General features: G+C 44.0%; 1 protein-coding gene across 2 annotated transcripts in view; it reads right to left on the reverse strand.

The window, feature by feature from the left end:
- Nucleotides 1-1,594: 1,594 nt before the first annotated feature.
- Nucleotides 1,595-19,769, reverse strand: part of NUA (nuclear pore anchor) — a 150,460-nt gene continuing 132,285 nt past the window's right edge. For both annotated transcript variants that reach the window (XM_086512744.1, XM_086512743.1), the window contains exons 35-49: nt 6,707-6,847; nt 6,567-6,620; nt 6,347-6,460; nt 6,159-6,236; nt 5,915-6,064; nt 5,767-5,838; nt 5,478-5,624; nt 5,343-5,408; nt 5,171-5,255; nt 4,828-4,949; nt 4,618-4,746; nt 4,467-4,529; nt 2,905-4,377; nt 2,113-2,164; nt 1,595-2,024 (exon numbers count right to left, since the gene is read on the reverse strand). In XM_086512744.1, coding sequence (XP_086368870.1) covers nt 1,933-2,024; nt 2,113-2,164; nt 2,905-4,377; nt 4,467-4,529; nt 4,618-4,746; nt 4,828-4,949; nt 5,171-5,255; nt 5,343-5,408; nt 5,478-5,624; nt 5,767-5,838; nt 5,915-6,064; nt 6,159-6,236; nt 6,347-6,460; nt 6,567-6,620; nt 6,707-6,847 — 2,838 coding nt within the window. In that variant the 3' untranslated portion in view covers nt 1,595-1,932. The remainder of the gene's footprint in view (nt 2,025-2,112; nt 2,165-2,904; nt 4,378-4,466; nt 4,530-4,617; nt 4,747-4,827; nt 4,950-5,170; nt 5,256-5,342; nt 5,409-5,477; nt 5,625-5,766; nt 5,839-5,914; nt 6,065-6,158; nt 6,237-6,346; nt 6,461-6,566; nt 6,621-6,706; nt 6,848-19,769) is intronic.

Consider the following 19,769-nt stretch of genomic DNA (forward strand, 5'->3'; position numbering starts at 1 on the left):
ACGAAGGTTGCAACAGAAAATACAGATAACTCTAGCTCGACATGCAAGACGCCCAACCAAAGTTCTGACCATGGAGGAGGTCGATGAAATCCGACAGCGACAGATGAGAGATTTCATCTGAACCCACATGCAGCTCTGGGAGGAGAGGATGTGCTCGCAGGTTCAGTTTCAGGAACCGCGAACAAAGCTTTGTCTCTTTGACACTCTAGTGACTCCAGCTATGCTCTATGGAGTTCAGGTATGGGGACCCTCAGTAGACCACCATGGGAGATCTGACAACCCAGATGGACGGAGATGTAAGGAGAGGCCTCTGGTCTCTATGATCGCTCGGATGATTCAGGCTAAGGCCTCAGTACCACCTATGTAACTTAGAGCCAGAGACAGAGCTGCACTACACATGTCACTGCCCGGCATACTATGAGATACGCGGCCGCTTTCACTGCTTGTTCATTTTCTAGAGTCATGAGATAACAAGGATCAAACGTGTCTCGGATTGTTCCTGCTAGAGCTACGCAGACTTAGGGAGAGCTTGCTGAGGACATCAGGGGAAAGACAATCTCAGAGACGGAATCACAGAGTTCTTTACACCAGACAGAGGAGAGCCAACGGAGCAGTCATTACAGCAGATCTGAGAGCCTACTCATACTAGATGTACACTGCTTGACAGAGCCACTAAACTTGGCAGATCCAGACGTCCATGACCTCAGGGGGGTCTCCCACTATCGACGAAGGTTGCAACAGAAAATACAGATAACTCTAGCTCGACATGCAAGACGCCCAACCAAAGTTCTGACCATGGAGGAGGTCGATGAAATCCGACAGCGACAGATGAGAGATTTCATCTGAACCCACAAACCCCCTCCCTCCCCCCCCCCCCCCCCCCCCCCCCCCCCCCCCCCCCCCCCCCCCCCCCCCCCCCCCCCCCCCCCTTCCTTATTTCCTTTGTCCTTAGTGTTTTAGTGTTAGCGTTAGCTCTTTGTAACTTGGTAACTTTGTAATTTCCGTACTCAAACATGGTATCAGATTCACCAATTGTAACTTTTTGGTCTCATAGGTCATTTTGGCCTTTTGAAGACATTAATATAACATTCTCTCTCTCTCTCTCTCTCTCTCTCTCTCTCTCTCTCTCTCTCTCTCTCTCTCTCTCTCAACCCTAATGGAGCCAGTACGAAAATCAAAGATTACTCTTAAGACTTGCCAATCATAGCCCACAACTTTAGGCACTTCACAGCTTTTCCATCTCTATACGATGTATACGTCATCCCGTGTTACATTTTATGGTGAGAGACATCATCATCAGTTGTACTTTGTTGTGGTCTCGTGGGGCCATTTTGGCCTTTAAAGACCTGAATTGTCTTTCTTTCTAGCCGCCATATTGACATCGCTAACAGGAGAATTTTCCTCCCCTTAAGGTACCTTAAAAAACTGAGAAAGCAATGTGTGTGAGGACTTTTGAGACTTACATCTTCTTAAATTTTTAATGAAAAAAGGCAAAGACTATTATTGTGTACATAGGAGCCATGACGAATCACGACGATGCTCAACAGGGGCTGTCCTCGGTTAACTGTACAAAAGCTGACAAAGAACATATACAGATTCTGAAATCAAGATGTTTGATTGATTAAACATCTTTTCCTAGGAGACCAACGATGTCCAATAGTTGATCATTACAAAGCAAAGAAGATGTGAGCTCAGGATGCCACAAATAATTTAGGAAACAAAATTGTGAGCATCAGCATCAGCTTAACAACTCAAGAGTGCTTATATGCACATAGAATCTTGTTTACATACAGCCAAGATGAGTTACCTACATCGTATCATTGCTAAATGCTTTTCGCCTTTTGAAGCAGGGGTTAAAACTTTGGCGCCAGACTACTGAATGTTATCCATCACAGCTCTTCAGAAATGAATTTGCTTACAGGTTGTACATGGTTACTTCTCTTCCTTGCTTTTGTCTAGTGTTTCGCCTCCTTGCACTGTCTGAGATTCAGTTGATTGTGGGACATCTTGCTTGCTTTGCTCTTCTGCACCCCCAAACCATGCAGTTCAAATTGGGCACAAACTAAAAAAGTTCAATGTAAAATGCTAAAACGTAATAAATAAAATAAACACCTTCAAGCTCTGCAGCAGTGTTGATTCGTCCTCGTTGCAATCCAATGGATCTCTAAAAAGCCACAGCCAAAGAACAAGTTTAATTTCAGAACAAGGTGACAATGCCAAAAGACCCTTGAAATTCCCACATTGCCCTTAAATTTCAGAACAAGGTGACAATCCCCAAAATACCCTTGAAATTCCCAAATTACCCTCAAATTTTCCCAAAATCCCCAAAATACCCCTAGCAAATCTCCCTTGCATCTCTCAAGACATAATGTTTTGCAACTTCTCATAGGAAGATTTGTTCTCTTTTGATAAAAGAGGGTAGAACTAGGATTTTTAATAATATTGTGGGCTCATATGATGAAACAGTTCATTATTTTCTAGACATAAAGGCTTATATTTGTAAGAAAAATTCTGTCTAAGGCACTTGAACATAGCTGTGCATTATTGCAAAGCAAAAAACATGCTAAAATTGGAGCAATCCACCCAAAAGTAAAAGGATATTTTGCATATATTAAAAATTTCCGGGGTATCTTACGAATTTTCACAAAATACAGGGGTGTTATTGTTATTTTCCAATTTATAACTGTTTCAAACTGTCTCCACTATAAACAGAAAAAACACGAACACCCACAAACACACAACACCAATTAAACGAAGAACAGTCACAACCACAATACAAGGCTACTTTTAGACGGACATGCCTTACAAAAACTTGAAATGCAAAGACTAACATGCGAAGGACCCATCATTGACAATCACAACTCCACATTGCTATGCACTATTTGTTCACTCGACACTAATTACCTTTCCACCACGCGGATTCCGTCTTCCAGGAGAAGGCAATAAACCAGCTCTTCTGTTTATAGAACGTTCCCTTGCCTTTTCTACCAATAGAGACGAGGCTCCTCTGCCAGTCTGCCTAGTAGAGATGTGAGATCGACCCTTTTCACTATGCCCCTCACTAGGATTCTGAGTCATAGTAGAACCTTCCAAGGTATCACTATGAGAAACCTCAGTTTTATGCAAAAGCTGTTCATCAGCTGGTGATTCAACTGTCTGCTCCTCATCCTTCTCCATATTATCAAGAACAGAATCACCGCCATTCTTCTCTTCATCAAGGACCTCAACAGAGAGCTGCTGGGAGAGACTCTCTGCATTTGATTCATGGGGATCCTCAGGCTCAATCTCTCCATCCTCAACATCCAAACCACTATCACTGGGAAGAGCATTACCGGTTGATGGTAACTCCTGTGTCATTAACGCTTCTGACACTTTAGTTATAGGTGTGGAAAACCCTGGCTCCACAGAAGTAAGAACACCAGCAGAAGCAACAGCTGACCTGTCTGGAACATCATTCAGAACTACAATCAAGTTCTCTGCCTCATCCACCTCTGATGATAGAAGAGAGTCTTGAGGTGGCAAAGGCTGCCCTGTGGCACCCATGGGAGCTTCCAACAAAATTGGTTCTGCCAAGTCATCCACGTCTTCTGTTCTTTGCGGTGACAAAAGCGGTGGTAGTAAATCCGCTTCCATGCTTTCCTCAGTTGGAGCAACGTACTGCACTCCTCGTTCTTCGGTTGACACGTTCTCAGGCATGTGGTCTATTAAAGGAGCTCTCTCATTTTCCGTGCTAATTGCAGTTTCTTCCTTATCTGTGGAAGACGAAGGCACAAAATCTGTTCTAACAATCCGAGGCCGCTTCGGCGGAGGTTGGTCTTTTTGAGCAGCTGGTGGATGGATGCCCTGATTTATCTCAACCAATGATGCAGCTTGGGTCTCTGCTGCAATCTCTGATGAGCTCATGTCAATTCCATCTGAAGGAGCTAAATTCACTGTTGTGACATTTTCTGGATCTGCATCCAAAGGCTTACTGGGCTCCACAGTAACAATGCTCTCAACAACCGCTGTTGGGGCTATCATTCCAGTCTCACACTCAAGTCCTCTCTGTCTCTTCTGTACCGGTACGACATCATTACCCAGGTTGAGGCCAGAGGTCAATTCATCACCATGCACCTGTACCGAAAACCGCTTGCGCATTCCTTGTGAAACATCAGCAACAGTGCTAGTGGAAGCAACAACTATTGCAGAAGTGGTGCTGACGCTTTCTAACAGCTCTGCAGAAGGTTTTCCATCATCACGAACTTCCGTCTCTGTCTCACCTGCCTCTATCAATGCCTCTGTTGCCATATCATTTGCTTCGAGTTGAATATGTGATGCCACAGGAGACTCGATCTTTGGTCGGACTATCTTGCGTCCAGTTTTTTTTCCTTGCACATTCTGGGCCAAAGTGAAGAAAGTCCGTCAAAAATATTAAAAGATACGATAAGTGAAGATGTATAATCATGAACAGGACAATAAATACTGACCTCAGAAAAACTCTCTTTCTCTCGTTTTAAAACACTTAGTTCTTCCATCAATTTCTGCTTATCCTGTAAGAATTATTTAAGAAAAATTAAACAGTGAACAAATCACTGGGGTGTGCATTTCAGGAAAGTAAGTCTCTGTTTAAACACGCACACTGTCCAGCTTTGCAACAGCATCCATATAAGCTTGTCGGTCTTTCTGCCTCCTTGCTTTTTCTGCCCTAAGTACCTCCTTATCCTTCCGCAGTTCCTCTCTCTCTCTTTCCAGAGTCCTCTCCAATGTCTGCTACCACCGATTTGTGAGACCATCACAGCATTCAAAAACATAGTACCTTGACATGCACTCTCTTGAAGCAGTTCTTACCTGTATTCTGCTATCCTTTTCTCTCAGTAGGTTCTCATTTTCTTTCTGAGCTTGCTCATGTTGAGAAGCTATTTCTTGTCGAATTTGATTTTCAGACCGATAAAGGTCTCCACCTTTCTTATCTGCACAAAAGATAATAACTTCACTCACAAGCTACATATACGGTTTAACCTCACACACCTCTTACCCACATTAGATCTTAGCATGCCCTTGGGAAAGTATTGAGGTACTTATGAGCACAGCTAAAACCAAAGAAAAATTGGCCTAGTTTGTACATCTGAACAGACTCCACGATAAAAACCCTTGTGAAATCAAATCTAATGCAGAAAACGATCAGGCTTACTAGCATTGGCCCGCAGCTCATCTAATTGCTTGGAAAGTGAGTCTCTGGTATCATCCTTCTCCTTTGTAAGAGTTTCGGCTTTTCGCTGCAGTTCAGATTTACACATTTGATGCTTCTTCAAGTTAAAGCATGACAGCAAACAGAAAAAATAAGAGAGTGCGCGTATTTCCACCTTGAGAAACATAACCTGTTTCTTGAACTTTTCTGTTTCAGCTTTAACAGTTGCCTGCATAGATGCCTTGGAGAAAAGGATGTCAGTCTCTAACGCACAGAGGACAAAAAACTTACCAGCTCACAAGCATCATACCTCCAGATCTTTGGTTTTTCTGTCAAGCTCAGCAATCTTTTCGTCTTTCAGAGTAGTCTCCCGTTCAGTGCTGTGCATGACTTCCTGAAGTTTTTGCAGCTGTCCTTTGGTTGCATCAAGCTCTGACTGATAAAGCCTCGAGGTTTCCTGGAAGAAAAAATACTCTTATATTCAAACTCTTGCTTAGTGAATTGGGACCCTGCATTTGGGCCCCATTTTTGACTCTATTATCTTTATGACAAGTTTGCACATGAGAACCTAAGCAGACAAAACATTAAGGGAAAAACACCTGGATTGAAGCTAGGTCAGACTGTAGCCGGTTGTAGTCCTCCACATCAACAGTCTTATATTTCTCAAGTAACTGATACAAAGAAAATCCCTTTATGAACAAAAACTTTGACACGCATGCCCTCTTACAACAAATATAGTCTGCTTACTTGTGAGGCTCTATGTTCCCATCTAGATATTTCTGCTTTTTGTAAATCTACAGTCTTAACCGTTGCCTCTAATTCGACCTCCTTGTCTCTCACCGACTTTTGAAGAGACTCCATTGCTTCTTGTTTCCTTTGCAGCTTCTCATGCAGATTCTGCTTGGCAATAAGCAGCAAAAAGCATCAAAATAATCAGTTAATTGTCAAGGAATTTACTCTAACAGCTACAGATTCCCAAGCATGGGGATACCTGGCACTCTTCAAAGTTTCTCCTGTTCTCCAATCTGAGCTGCTCATTACTCTCTCGCAGTAGTGTCATTTCTCTCACCTGTAGTTTCAAGACAGTTTGGGGCGAATCCCAAAGTGACGAAAGCAAAAAAATGCAGTAAAAAGATCCTCTTTCCTAAGGGGATTCTAGGATGCTGACATCACACATACCTGGGCTTGAAGAGATCTGAACTCTTCTTCTGAACAAAGAGTCAGTCGTGTGCTCTCATGCTCTCGCCGAAGATTGGCTTGTGCTTCTTCGGCTGCATGAAGTGCAGACTCCAGCTGAGATCAATAAACACACAGACCTCTTAAAATAAAAAATCGCTTCCTGGTTGAAGAGGCAGCTGAAATAATAACAGAAAAATCACCACCAAATCAATACACAGACCTGCTTTTTTAGACGAAGACGCTCTTGCTTTAGGAGAGAGATTTCCATGTCTGACTAAAAGAGGATCAACAAGCGAATCTTTCATCATTACCATAGTTCTGCTACATGATTAGATTAAATAAATATATTCACACACTCACAGTTTCTTTTGATCGTCGCAAATATCGAATGACATCTTGCATGTCGTTTCCAGCATTTTCGGGGAAATCTTGATCAGGACTTCTACCTTGCTCTGTCACTAGCCTAGTGGTTGCCTCAACTTGGTCCAATAAAATTCGATTCTACCAAACAGCAGATAAGAGAATTTGCACAAACTTATAACTCACCAATGATAAAATTTGTTAAAACTCATAAATAACAGATTAGCCAATTGATGTTCTTGATGAGGAGTTTGTTGACGTTGTTCGTTATACACAGAAAAATCTTATAATAATTGAACATTTTGAGGACCCAACAAACTATAAACAACCGACAGAGAACACGAGTACTACTCGTTTTTCAGCCTCTCACATCTTCCTGACATACACAATCTGATCAGATACAAGAGGCGGAAAACCTCCTCATAATGAGTCATCAGCATAGCAAAATAATCCTCCTCTCTCTCAGAGCTATTAAGAGCGGAAGAAACAAAAGGTGACAATAACTTCATGCCACGATTTATTAAAATTTGGAGAGCATCATTGCCTAGAAACGGCCTCAGTAGATCATTCATTATCTGCTGAAACATAGCTGGAGCTTTAGTCAAGCCAAAAGGCAAGAACACAAATTCGTAGTGCCCATAATGCGTATGGAAGCCTGCTTTAGGAACATCTTCCAGTTTGATTCGTACCCCTGTCAAGATAATCTCTCAGCTGTCGTTGAATCTCGTCCTCTTCAGTTGTACTAAACCGATAGGGTTGCTTTGAAAAGCTTGACTACCAGCCACCAATTCAATGGCATGATCTACTCCACTCGAAGGCGGCTGTAATAGACTTTGGACACCCCAAGTCGAGAATCTCATGCAACACACGTGAGAGAAACTGAAAATAATTTAATCACAACAGAGAGAGACCACAAGCCCTGCGTAGTTCTGAACAAAGAGAGATTGGCCCCAAAGTCTGGCGCCCCTTTCGGTATATCTTTTTATATTAATCTTGGCAAAGTACAATGTCCGAGGGTCCTCTCTCTCCTCACTGCTCCCAAGCCAATCAGAGAGGTAATCCTTATAAAGGCTCTTGGCCTCCAAAAGCAATTACATGAAAAGCTTCGTGTCCAAAAGCATCTGGTCTCAATTCCCTAGCGCCAAAAACTGTCGATGCAAATCACGAAAATCCGTACAAATGCCACGTTAGCAGCCAACACAAATCATGGAGCTATCCGTACAACGCTGCCATGTCAAAAGGTCCACGCGATTGCTTTATTTTTAATGTTCTCATGTCCCTAGCACCGTCAAACGGGACCCCATTAACTTTTAAATCTGTCAAGTTCACTCGGTTTTCTTCGACCAGACATGCCACGTCATCACTTTGTGACATACACCCTCTTGAAAGAATTGTAATCGCCCTCGATCACAACTGCAAAAACCAGTATAAGCTAGAAACCAATTCAGTAGACATTGACCCTTAGCACTGACGCACTAAACAACACATGTCCAGCACTAGCACAAAGACGACAGTCATTGAACATTCAAATCACATTCACATCACTATTTCCGTCGAGATCTTGGATGAAAATTATGCTCAATCGGCAACGTATTTAGCAATATAATCTAGATTTGTACTGATCTCCATAGATGTCTCGATTGACTAAATCTTGCTACTATCATGTCCATCTCATCTCTCCGGAGAAAACAAGACCAAAATGTTGCAATCATTTTGTCTTTCAAACATGCACTCTAACACTACTCACATGAAAGAGCACATGTAACAGATTCAATTCTAGAATTCCGAGTTCGAAGTACAACTTTCACAAAGTCATTCAATAGAATTCTATCAGTCCCATCAATATCCCTAAAATCCAAAGGAAGTCAATGACTTTACTCCATTTAGGTAATCTGTGACAACGGAGCGGAGTAACTCCCCGCTAGTGCAGTCCTGCCCGCACTAGATTCAACCTGCTAATCACCGGGAACTCTTGGAATAGTCGAAGCTAGACCAAAAGCGTCAAGGTAAAGTTCCAAATCTGAGGAGTATCTGCTAGGTCCTCCTCCTCCATCCACGTCACATCCAATGCCTGATAGTTCTTAAACTAAGCACCACCATATCACTTTACCTTTCACTTTTCTTTCCATGTGAGCCAGTATCTATTCTGGAACAAGAATCTCCTCAGTCTCTCTACTTCAGGTTGCTCCTCACGCTCCCTGTCCAGCGGCACCTAACGTATATCTGGGGAATTCTCTGATCTACCAACTAATTCCCTTTTCCTTTCTTTCCTTGTGCCATGGGACGTGTGGGTAGCTAGCCTCCCCTGTCCATTGGCACGTCAGTCTCAATCATCTGAGCCCTGAGACGCACTATCATCTGGTCCCCTTTCTTCTCCGGAACCCTTTGATGAACTTGCATCTGGTTCCCTTAGTTCGTCGGAAGCCTCGGATGTGCTACCATCTGATTCTCCAGAATCCTATGATGAGTTGTCATCGGATTCCCTTGATTCATTCTCTTCACTGGCAGACTCTTGCCCTGTTGAGGTGGATACTATCTTGTCCGTAGGATAATTCAATGAGTCAGCATGCATTCCAAATCGTTGCTTAGCATGTCCCATAAGTCACTGAATAGAGTCAGACTTTTGGTTTAGACAATATCTCGAATGTCTTATGGCAAACCACAGCAAAACCGCTCAATCTAATCTCTAAAAGTAATCTTCCAAAACGAAGACACTGGCAAATAAGTATCCCAAAACCTCTGGCAGTAGTCATCCAATGTATCTTCGCATCTTAGAGTGTTCGGTGAACCGACCTCCAAAGAAGGCGACGTCAAACTGTTGTACAAACTCAAGGGCTCGATGGGTGTCCTCGTAGACTGAAGAAGTCTCAAACCTGACGCCCTGACCCCCTTCCCTGAACTCCTTGGTCTTCTTGCTCATCTGGTCATTGTCAGCAGAGGATGAGCTCTCATCCTTTGAACTGCTAGATGGCCTTCCATGCTTTCTAAACTTTTTCAAAAATCTGTTCTTCTTGCTTTTTCTCCGCTTCTTCTGCCTTTTCTCATCCTCTCTAGAACCGGGACGACGAACTGTCGGAACTCTCTGAAGCGAAGAAAAATCTGAGTATCCTCAAAACGAGCACGCTTCTTGGATCTGCTTGCTACCTCGAAACTTGATTTCCGGCCCAAATAATCAGGGAAATCCACCGATTTTCTCTTCTTCCGAGAGTGCTTCAAGCCTTTCATTATCTGGTTCATCTTCTGGTCAAGAGCTCTGTCCAGCTCTTTCTGCGAGTACAGCTTCCGCTTTTCTGCACTCGTCTATCCTTTCAGCTTTCCTCCTGACCTTAAAGGAGAATCAATGGCCTCTCGCCATCTCAAGTGAATCTCATCAATTGGGTAATTCTTCACGTGTTTCGCAAATCTCGGTCTCTGGAGAACTTGATCAATCTTATTACACACGTGTTTGTCACAAACTAGTGACGTGGCAGGCCCCTAGACACAACCTGCTGATGTGGCACAGCCCCGTGAAATGCGCCGATAGGCTCACGTGGCAATCTGTACTGCTCGTAATTTCCGCTCGCTGCTGACGTGGAAAATTCTCTGCAAAACACGTTGGGCTGCTAACGTGGCAGTACGCACGGATCTTCGGAAATTACGCTCGTTGAATTTGGCAAGCTTTTGGGGTTTAATGCTTTTGAGTTTGAGAAGCTTTTGATTAAAAAGATTTTGGGGTTATGCTTCTGGGCATCCCTTGTAAGAATAGATAAGTCTTTTGGGCCTCATTACTCAGAGCATCTGGACGCAGAGTCTGAGTGTGAGTTCCAATGGACTCTCTTGTACCCTGCACACAGATTAATATAAAAAGAAATACCGAAAGGGACGCCAATCTTTGGGGCGAATACCTCTTGGCACGGAACTATGCCGGGCCGTGTTGTCTTTTGTGAACCGTTTTAAAGGAATCTCTCTTGTGTCACGTTAGAATCTTGACTTGGGGTGTCCAAGTTTGTTACAGTGGTATCATAGCGCATCCGATTTCTCTTCTACCGGGAAATCCGATCCTTTTCTCGCAACACTTCTGGATTCCAAGAAGAATCAATCAACTTCTTCTCCATCTGCTGATGCGGGAGGAGATCATGAAGAAGATTTTAATGACTTAACAGAGGAAGACTACGAGCCACCTCGTCCTACTCAGTACGAACTTCAAGAGATGGGACGTCCATAGCAGGTTGACGAATGCACAAAGCAGATGATTAAATTTCAGGAGGATCCTCAGTTTGCAAAATTTTTGTCTCAGCAATCCATCGCAGAAGTGCACACCCAGTGGCAGAAAGCCACAAAACCACCCATCAAACTGGCAATCAAGAAACCTCCTTCTCCAAAAAGACACAACAAGAACTAACTCAAGATAGGCCAGAGAGTTCGAGAGCAACAGACGAACGTGGCAGAAAAGGTAAGATGAAAGCAAGACTGGTACCAGATTGCATGGGTACTGACCCAGCCTGATTGATGAAAGTACAGAACTTTGCCGAGCTTGGGGCCAAGTGGAAGATCAAGAAGCCTTGATTTTCTTTGATGTAGGAGCCAAGGCCAACTTCATTTCACCTGAATTGGCGGCGCGGCTCGAGATTACACCCGACAGGATAGGACCACCAGTAGAGGCAGTTCTAGCGGCACCGGGGCAACGGGACATAGCCATTACACCTGTCATTGGCAAACTTTCGTTGCATTGTCGGGGGTATTTGGGGCATGACGACTTTTACATAATGCCCTTGGAAGGTTGTGACGTCCTCCTAGGAGTCCCTTGGTACCATAAGAACAATGCCATGGTCGATTATCGAGCAAAGAAAGCAACGTTGATGAATGAAAAGGGCCAAAAAATTGTACTTGATGTAAAACTGAAGGGCGTGTCTGTCCCTATTGTATCGGCTTCGGCCATTTCCAAATTAATGAAATCCAATCTCTCTGCTTACTCGATCTACTTGAAAAAGTTAAATGTTGAACAAAAATCGAACATGTCTGAACTTCATAGAGAATGTCAAGATTTTCTACACACTCATGTCGATTGCTTCTCTGAGGACCTACCAGGCGAGTTGCCCCATTTCGACCTGAGGATCACACCATTGATCTCATTCCTAGAAGCACACCACCGAACCGGCCACCTTACCGTGCTAGCCAAGCCTAGAATGAAGAGATTATAAACTAAGTGAAAGACCTTCTGGAAAAGGGTCTTATCTAGCTAAGTACTTTACCTTACTGCTCTCCGGTGTTGTTGGTTTTATAAAAAGACGGATCTTGGAGAATGTGCATTGATTATAGAGCTCTCAATAAAATCACCATCAAGAACAGATTTTCGATTCCAAGGATCGATAATATTCTTGACCGACTTCAGGGATACTCTTGTTTCAGCAGGATTGATTTGAAAAGCGGATATCATCAGATCGGAATCGGGTCGAGAGATGTCTACAAGACAGCCTTTCGAACGAGCTTCGGTTTGTATGAATTTTTGGTGATGCCTTTTGGCCTTATCAATGCTCCAACGACTTTCAACCGAATGATGGATAAGATTTTGAGAGAGTATAGATCATTTGTCGGCACTTTCTTTGATAAAATTATAGTCTTCTCCAAGGATGAAGCAGAGCAGAAACACCATCTGCTACAGGTTTTTCAGGCATTGCAAGATAACAAGTTAGTTATCAATACCGAAAAGAGCGAATTTTTCTTGCCGGAGATACACTTCTTGGGACACATCATCTCAACAGCACGAGTACAGATAGACCCGGCCAAGATTGACACCATACGTCATTGGCCTGATTTGAAGAATGTTCATGAAGTTAGAAGCTTCTTGGGTTTGTGTTCTTACTAGCGGTGATTCATTCGAAAGTTTGCAGAGGTAGCTTCCCCTTTGCACATTCTGACACGGGAAGGAGTCCCTTTCTAGTGGGGACCCACAGAGGTGACTACCTTTCAGACACTGAAACAGAAACTAACTACTAGACCAGTATTGACTTTGCCGAATTTGCAAAAGTCATTTGAAGTATATTGTGATGCTTCTGGTCGTAGTCTCGGAGCGATCTTACTACAAGAAGGCCATGTGATTGCCTATGAAAGCCGATTGTTTTCAAGGCCAGAATTGACAGCACACATCTATGAGAAAGAGTTTTTGGCAGTGATCAATGCTCTTACTCAATGCCGACATTACCTACTTAAAGCCGACTTCACGGTCTTCATTGATCATCAAAGTTTACGCTACTTCTTGTCAAAGAAGAAGCTTTCGGAAAAGGAGATGCGGTGGGCTAACATCTTGTCACAGTTTCACTTCCAGATTGTCCATGTTCGGAAGCACAAGAACTTGGTGGCAGATGCTTTGTCTCAGAAGCTGCTAGTCTTGGCTATTTCTGGAATTCATCATAGAAGCTTCTAGGACATGGTTGATCAGTACGCCACAGATCCGGATTTTTCCGATGTATTGACTCGAATACATAATGGGGAGATAGTAGCCGCATATTCCATTCGGGATGGCTACTTGATGAAGAAAACGATGTTGTGCATTACATAGCCGTTGAAGGAAAAGGTTCTGACTGAAATGCCATTGTCCACCTTCTACGGGTCACCACGGCATCGACACCACCTTGAAAGGTGTAGAGCGTTACTTCTTTTGGCCAAGACTCAAGAAGGATGTGGACGACTTTGTACGCAACTGTTTAGTATGCCAGAAGGTCAAGTTTGACAGGCACAAGGCACAAGGATTGTTACAGCCTTTACCCATTCCCACCCGCCCCTAGGAAAGTATTGCTATGGATTTCATTTTTGATCTCCCGCAGACACAGAGTAGGCATGATGGCATTTGGAAAGTCATCGACAGATTTAGCAAGCAAGCTCACTTCATTCCAATGAAGAAAACAATCAAGCCAGATCATTTAGCAAGAGTATTCATTGCACATATTTTTAGACAACATGGCATTCGTGGGAGAATAGTCTCCGATAGAGATCCCCGATTCACGAGTTTCTTTTGGAGGGCTATTTGGGAGAACATTGGCACACGGTTGCAATTCTCATCATCTTTCCACCCGCAGACAGATGGGCAATTTGAAATTGCAAATTCAGTCGTACTCGATTTATTGAAGTCTTACATTTCTGATCAGAAGACTCAATGGGGAAAAAATTTGCCCTTGGGGGAGTTTGCCTACAATAACAGTATCCACTCTTCGACGGGGAAGGCGCCATTGGAGATCATTGAAGGTGCTCCAAAGGTTCCACCCTTCCTTAGCACAAAAGATAAATTTTTCGAAGCCGACCAGTACACGAGGGACTTCGACACTGCATTTGCCAAGGTCCGGGAGGCTTTAGCGAAATTTCAGATGTGCTTACTTGAAAATGCTAACTAGCACAAAAAGCGCGACACGTTAACATGCTTTCACCTTGATGTCCCCTTTGGGTTTCAGGGATACTAAAGGGCTGAGTAGTGTTCTGCTGTATGACTTTATAACTGGAATTCCCAAAAATGAAAATGATTGATTTGTACTCGACTTGTTTGAGTGCAGGAACTGAGAACCGAAATGACTGCAGCATTTCGGTCTCATAAATCTCTATAGACATGATTGCAATAAGGATTAGTTAATCGGGCATCCGTGAAGTCCGGAATGGATCTAGATAAGATTACTAAATACGTTGCCGATTGATCATGGTCTGAGATTTGGAATGAATTTGTATGTGATTTGTCATGTGATGTCCTCTGATGTCCGGCAATGTGACTGTCGTCTTGTACAAGTGCTAGATGTGTTGTGTATAGTGCGTCGGTACTAACAGTCAGTGTCTACTAAGACAGTTTATGGCCTCTGTCTATTTTGCAGGCGTAAACGAGGGCAATTACAATTCTTTCAAGAGGGGGGTATGTCACAAACTCGTGACGTGGCAGGCCCTCGGACACACCCTACTGACGTGGAACAGCCCCGTGAAATGCGCCGACAAGTTGATGTGGCAATTTGTAAGGACACTCGTAATTTCCGTTGATTGCTGACGTGGCAGATTCTTCGCAAAACACGTTGGGCTGCTGACGTGGCAGTACGTACGGATCTCCGCAAATTACGTTGGCTGAATTTGACAAGCTTTCGGGGATTAATGATTTTGAGTTTGTGAAGCTTTTGATTAAAAAGATTTTGGGGCTCTGCTTCTGGACATCCATTGTAAGAATAAATAAGTCAGAAATACCGAAAGGGGCGCCAGTCTTTGGGGCCAATACCTCTTGGCACGGAACTACACCGGGCTGTGTCGTCTTTTGTGAATTGTTTCAAAGGAATCTCTGCTGTGTCGCGGTAGAATCTTGACTTGGGGTGTCCAAGTTTGTTACACCTGTCAACCTGCAATTGATGCTTGTACTCTGCCCTGGCAAACTTCTCCGCCGAAAATTTACCCAAATCTTCATTCTTTTCTTTAGTTTCCTCTCCGGATTTCAACTTTTCTTTGACTCACCTGAAGAGGTGTTATCTCTGTCAGATTCTCCACGAGAACCCATATGTAAGCTAGGGTTCTTTATGGATTATGCCCTTTAAAACTGAGCGATGAAGACGAAAGCGCGCCCGATGTGCGTTTGACGAAGGGTGGGAGTGGCTAATAAGTCCGGGGTTGGGACACGAAGATTCTTTCACAAACCAAACCTTGTCTTCTCTATCAGATTCTCATCTAGAACCTGCGTGTGCTGCAAAAGGGATCGGATCCTCCCTAGAAGAAGAATCTTTCTGAGCTCTGATACCACTGTAACACACTTGGATACCCCAAAGTGAGAATATGATACAACACCAAGAGAGAAACTGAAAATAACTTAATCAGAGTTGAGAGAGACGACACAGGCCAACGTAGTTTCGTGCCCAAAGAGATTGGCCCCAAAGTTTGGTGCCCCTTTCGGTATTTCTTTTTATATTAATCTTGGCAAACTACAATGTGCAAGGATCCTCTCTCTGCTTAATGCTCCCAAGCCAACTAAGAGAGAATGACGCTCTTGGCCCTCCAAAAGCAGTTACATGAAAAGCTTAGGTCCAAAACCATTTGGTCTCAATTCCCTCACAAGCTGCCAGTGCAAACATCACACATACCCCACACAGTTCCAACCAGTAGCACTTCTATATTCTATTTAGTATCTCTTTTTATGTACTCAAACATGGTATCACATTCACCAGTTTGTAACAGATTGGTCTCATAGGTCATTTTGACATTTTGAAGACATTAATATGCATTTCATCTCTCTCTATGAGCACTCTCCCCCACCAGTCATCACTTCTAGGGAGGTATGGGGTCAGTATGCATCATCTCTCTACATCGTCTCAGACAGCCACCTCTTCCAGATCCGCCACAGCCATGCCCACACACATGTGCTTTCTTTACCGCCGAGTGGTAAAGAAAGCCATTGACAGGATGAAGACTAGGAGAGCATATGATCGCGATGATGGCCTGGTAGCAGAGCATTTTATACATGCGAAAGATCTGCTTGCAGAGCTTCTAGCAGTGATGTTCAATCGTGCCATGAGTGAGGGCCTACCTGATACTTGGAGTTTGTACACTATCGTACCTATCTTCAAGTCAAGGGACCCTATGGAGCCTGGGAACTACCGCACTATCATGATTAGACACACATTGGCACGGTTGTACGCATCTATCCTTGAGCAATAGTTGAGTAGATGGGTAGAGAGAGAGGGTGTACGGGCAATAGGACAAGCCGGTTTCAGGACAGGTTTCTCTACTCTTGATCATATTCTGACACTCATAACCATTATTGAGGAGGAGAGATCACGTGGGAGACGGCTCTATCGTTGCTTTGTGGACTTCCGCAAGGCTTTCGACGCAGTGCCCAGAGCTAGCTTGATGCACAGACTACAAGAGATGGGAGTACCCAAAGAGTTGATCGGGGGGATCAATGCTCTATACAAGTCAGTAGTGGGGCATGTACGCACTCCGGAGGGGAGTTCTGATTTGGTTCACTCCACTATTGGGGTGAAACAGAATAGCCCGCTATCTCCTACACTATTTGGCATGTATGTGGATAAGATTGCAGACTACATTGAGAGGGATGGTGATAGAGGAGCACACTTGGCAGGGACATGGATCCCACTATTGTTATATGCTGATGATATCGTGTTGATTTCTGACTCCCCGGAGGAAATGCAACGTCATTTAGATGTTTTGTAGACATCTGCCCACGATAGTGGATTGTCTATTAACCTAAGGAAAGCCAAGGTTATGGTATTTAACACCACAGCACAATGGGCCAAGAGGTCAGCACCCACTTTAACATATGGCCAGGAGACGATGGAGTATACAGATGCATACACGTATCTTGGGGTAGCCTTCGGTGGACCGGTTGTTTTCATTGAGGAGAGCAACAGAGACTAGATTGACGAGAGCTTATGCAACCTTGGGAGGCTTGGAGAAGATGTGTTCACAAGTTCACGTTTAGGAACCTTGAACAAAGCTGTAGTGGCTTCAGCTATGCTTTATGGGCCTCAGATTTGCGGACCCTCAGTAGACCACCATGGAAGATCTGGTAGCACTGATGGATGGAGATATATGGAGACGCCTCTAGTCTCTATGATCTCTCGGCTGAATCAGGCTAAGGTCTCATTGCCACACGAGATTATTCAAGCCAGGCTAGCTGCGCCCCCTCATCCCAACAACTAGCACTACAGGGGGACACAACATGCTGGTATGGGCAGATGACATCATGGTTTCAGTCACATGGCTTCAACATGGATAGATTCCCCCCATTCCACTACCCCTTGGATGCACCCCCTTTCTCTTACACGGACAGAGATCACTAGACTTATACGTCAGGATTTGATTCAGCTAGATACCAGAAGCACAGGTACAAGAGTTGGGCACTAAGATGGCTTTCTATAGAGAGCATCTTCTCCAACTAACAAAAGATGGATATATGATCAAACCGGCCTATATGACACTCATTTATCCTATGGGATAGGACATCCTATTGGTCACATGCATACATCATCACATCCGCTAGAAAGTGAGACTGGTAGATTTAGGAGAGTACCAGCAGAAGCCAGGATATGCCAATTGTGTCATATAGAGCCAGAGACAGAGTTACATCAAATTTGTCATTGTCCGGTATACTATGAGATACGAGGCCTCTTTGACTGCCTGTTCTATGAGGGCTTTGGACCTTTTGCTAAAGTCATGAGATATCAGGATCAAAGACGCCTCGGGTTGTTTTTGCTCAAGCTGCACAGACACAGGGAGAGTCTCTTGAGGAGATCACTGATTTAGAGCAGAGCAGGGACTCAACAGCCAAATGATCATGCCTCACAACAGACTTCAAAGCCCACTTAGTGGACAAAGCCACTGAGCTCGGTAGAGCTAGGCGCCCACATCTACAAGGGCGACCACAACATCGATGGAGGCTTCACCACAGGATCAGGACTATTCTACCACGATATGGGAAACGCCTAGTAGGACTATTTACAGAGCCGGACATTGACAAAGCTCTTCAGCGACCCATGCAATACTTTCTCAAACAACGCCCAATGTTGGGCATCCACGGGCATTGATTTAGTCTGATGATGATTTTAGTCTGTAGTCTCACTTTATTTCATTTTATTTTTGTACCCAGTAGATCTACAAGGATTGTATCAGTTTGGTATCATAGGTCATTTTGGCCTTTTGAAGATGTTTAATATAAAATTTCATTTCTCTCTGTTTTGTTTCAGCTTTGTATCCGCTAACCCAATATATCAGCCTTCACCCCATCGCCCTCCCCACCTATTTTGTTTCAGTTTCACTCTTTCACCTCTTTGTACTTTTTGTACTCAAACACTGTATCAAAATTCACCAATTGTAACTTTTGGTCTCATAAGTCACTTTGGCCTCTTGAAGACGTTAATATAACATTTCATTTCATCTCTCTCTCTCTCTCTCTCTCTCTCTCTCTCTCTCTCTCTCTCTCTCTCTCTCTCTCTCTCTCTCTCTCTCTCTCTCTCTCTCTCTCTCTCTCTCCACTTTTGTATCAGTTTGGTCTCATAGGTCACTATGGCCTTTTGAAGACCAACCTAGGATCCCATAGTATATATCTTCGTTTTGTACTGTCGTTAGGTTATTTTCGTTACTCTGACTTTGTATCAGATCCACCACCTTGTAACTTTCTGGTCTCATAGGTCACTATGGCCTTTTGAAGACGTTAATATAGCATTTCATTTCATTTCATCTCTCTCTCTCTCTCTCTCTCTCTCTCTCTCTCTCTCTCTCTCTCTCTCTCTCTCTCTCTCTCTCTCTCTCTCTCTCTGTGTGTGTGTGTGTGTGTGTGTGTGCATGGCGACTCTTCTATGAGCACTCCCCTCCCCCAATGATTACTTCACCTGATGTGTGGGGCCAATATGCGACAACATTATATACGGTTCTTGGACAGGAACCCCTTCCCGACCCTACCAAGCCTTGCCCAGCTATACGAGCACTTTCTTTACACCTGATGGTACAAAGGGCCATCGACAGGATGAAGACCCGGAAGGCATATGATCATGACGGTCTAGTAGCAGAGCACTTTATACATGCCAGGGATATGCTGATGGAGGTTCTCGCAGTGCTGTTCAATCGTGCCATGTGTCAGGGATTACCTGAGACTTGGAGGTTGTCTAATATTGTGCCCATCTTCAAGGCTGGTGACCCTACAGAGCCTCAGAACTACCGCACTATTATAGTTCGACACACATTGGCACGGTTGTATGCATCTATCCTGGAGCAACACTTGAGTAATTGGGCAGAGGGCGAGGGTGTACGAGCAAAGGGTCAGGCCGGCTTCAGGAGGGGTTTCTCCACTCTTGATCATATTCTGACACTCAGGGCCCTCATTGAGGAGGGCAGAGCACATGGGAGACGGATCTATTGTAGCTTTGTGGATTTTCGCAAAGCATTTGACATGGTACCAAGAGCTCAATTGATGCACAGACTACAGGAGATGGGGGTGCCCATAAAGGTGATTTGGGGGATTATGTCTTTGTACAGATCAGTGATTGGACATGTACGCACTCCGGAAGGGGTATCTGCTTTAGTTCACTCTACTATTGGAGTGAAACAGGGCTGCCCA

The sequence above is a fragment of the Adiantum capillus-veneris genome, chromosome 5 (assembly GCF_014529385.1).
Source record: "Adiantum capillus-veneris isolate H3 chromosome 5, ASM1452938v2, whole genome shotgun sequence".
Taxonomy (NCBI): Eukaryota; Viridiplantae; Streptophyta; class Polypodiopsida; order Polypodiales; family Pteridaceae; genus Adiantum; species Adiantum capillus-veneris.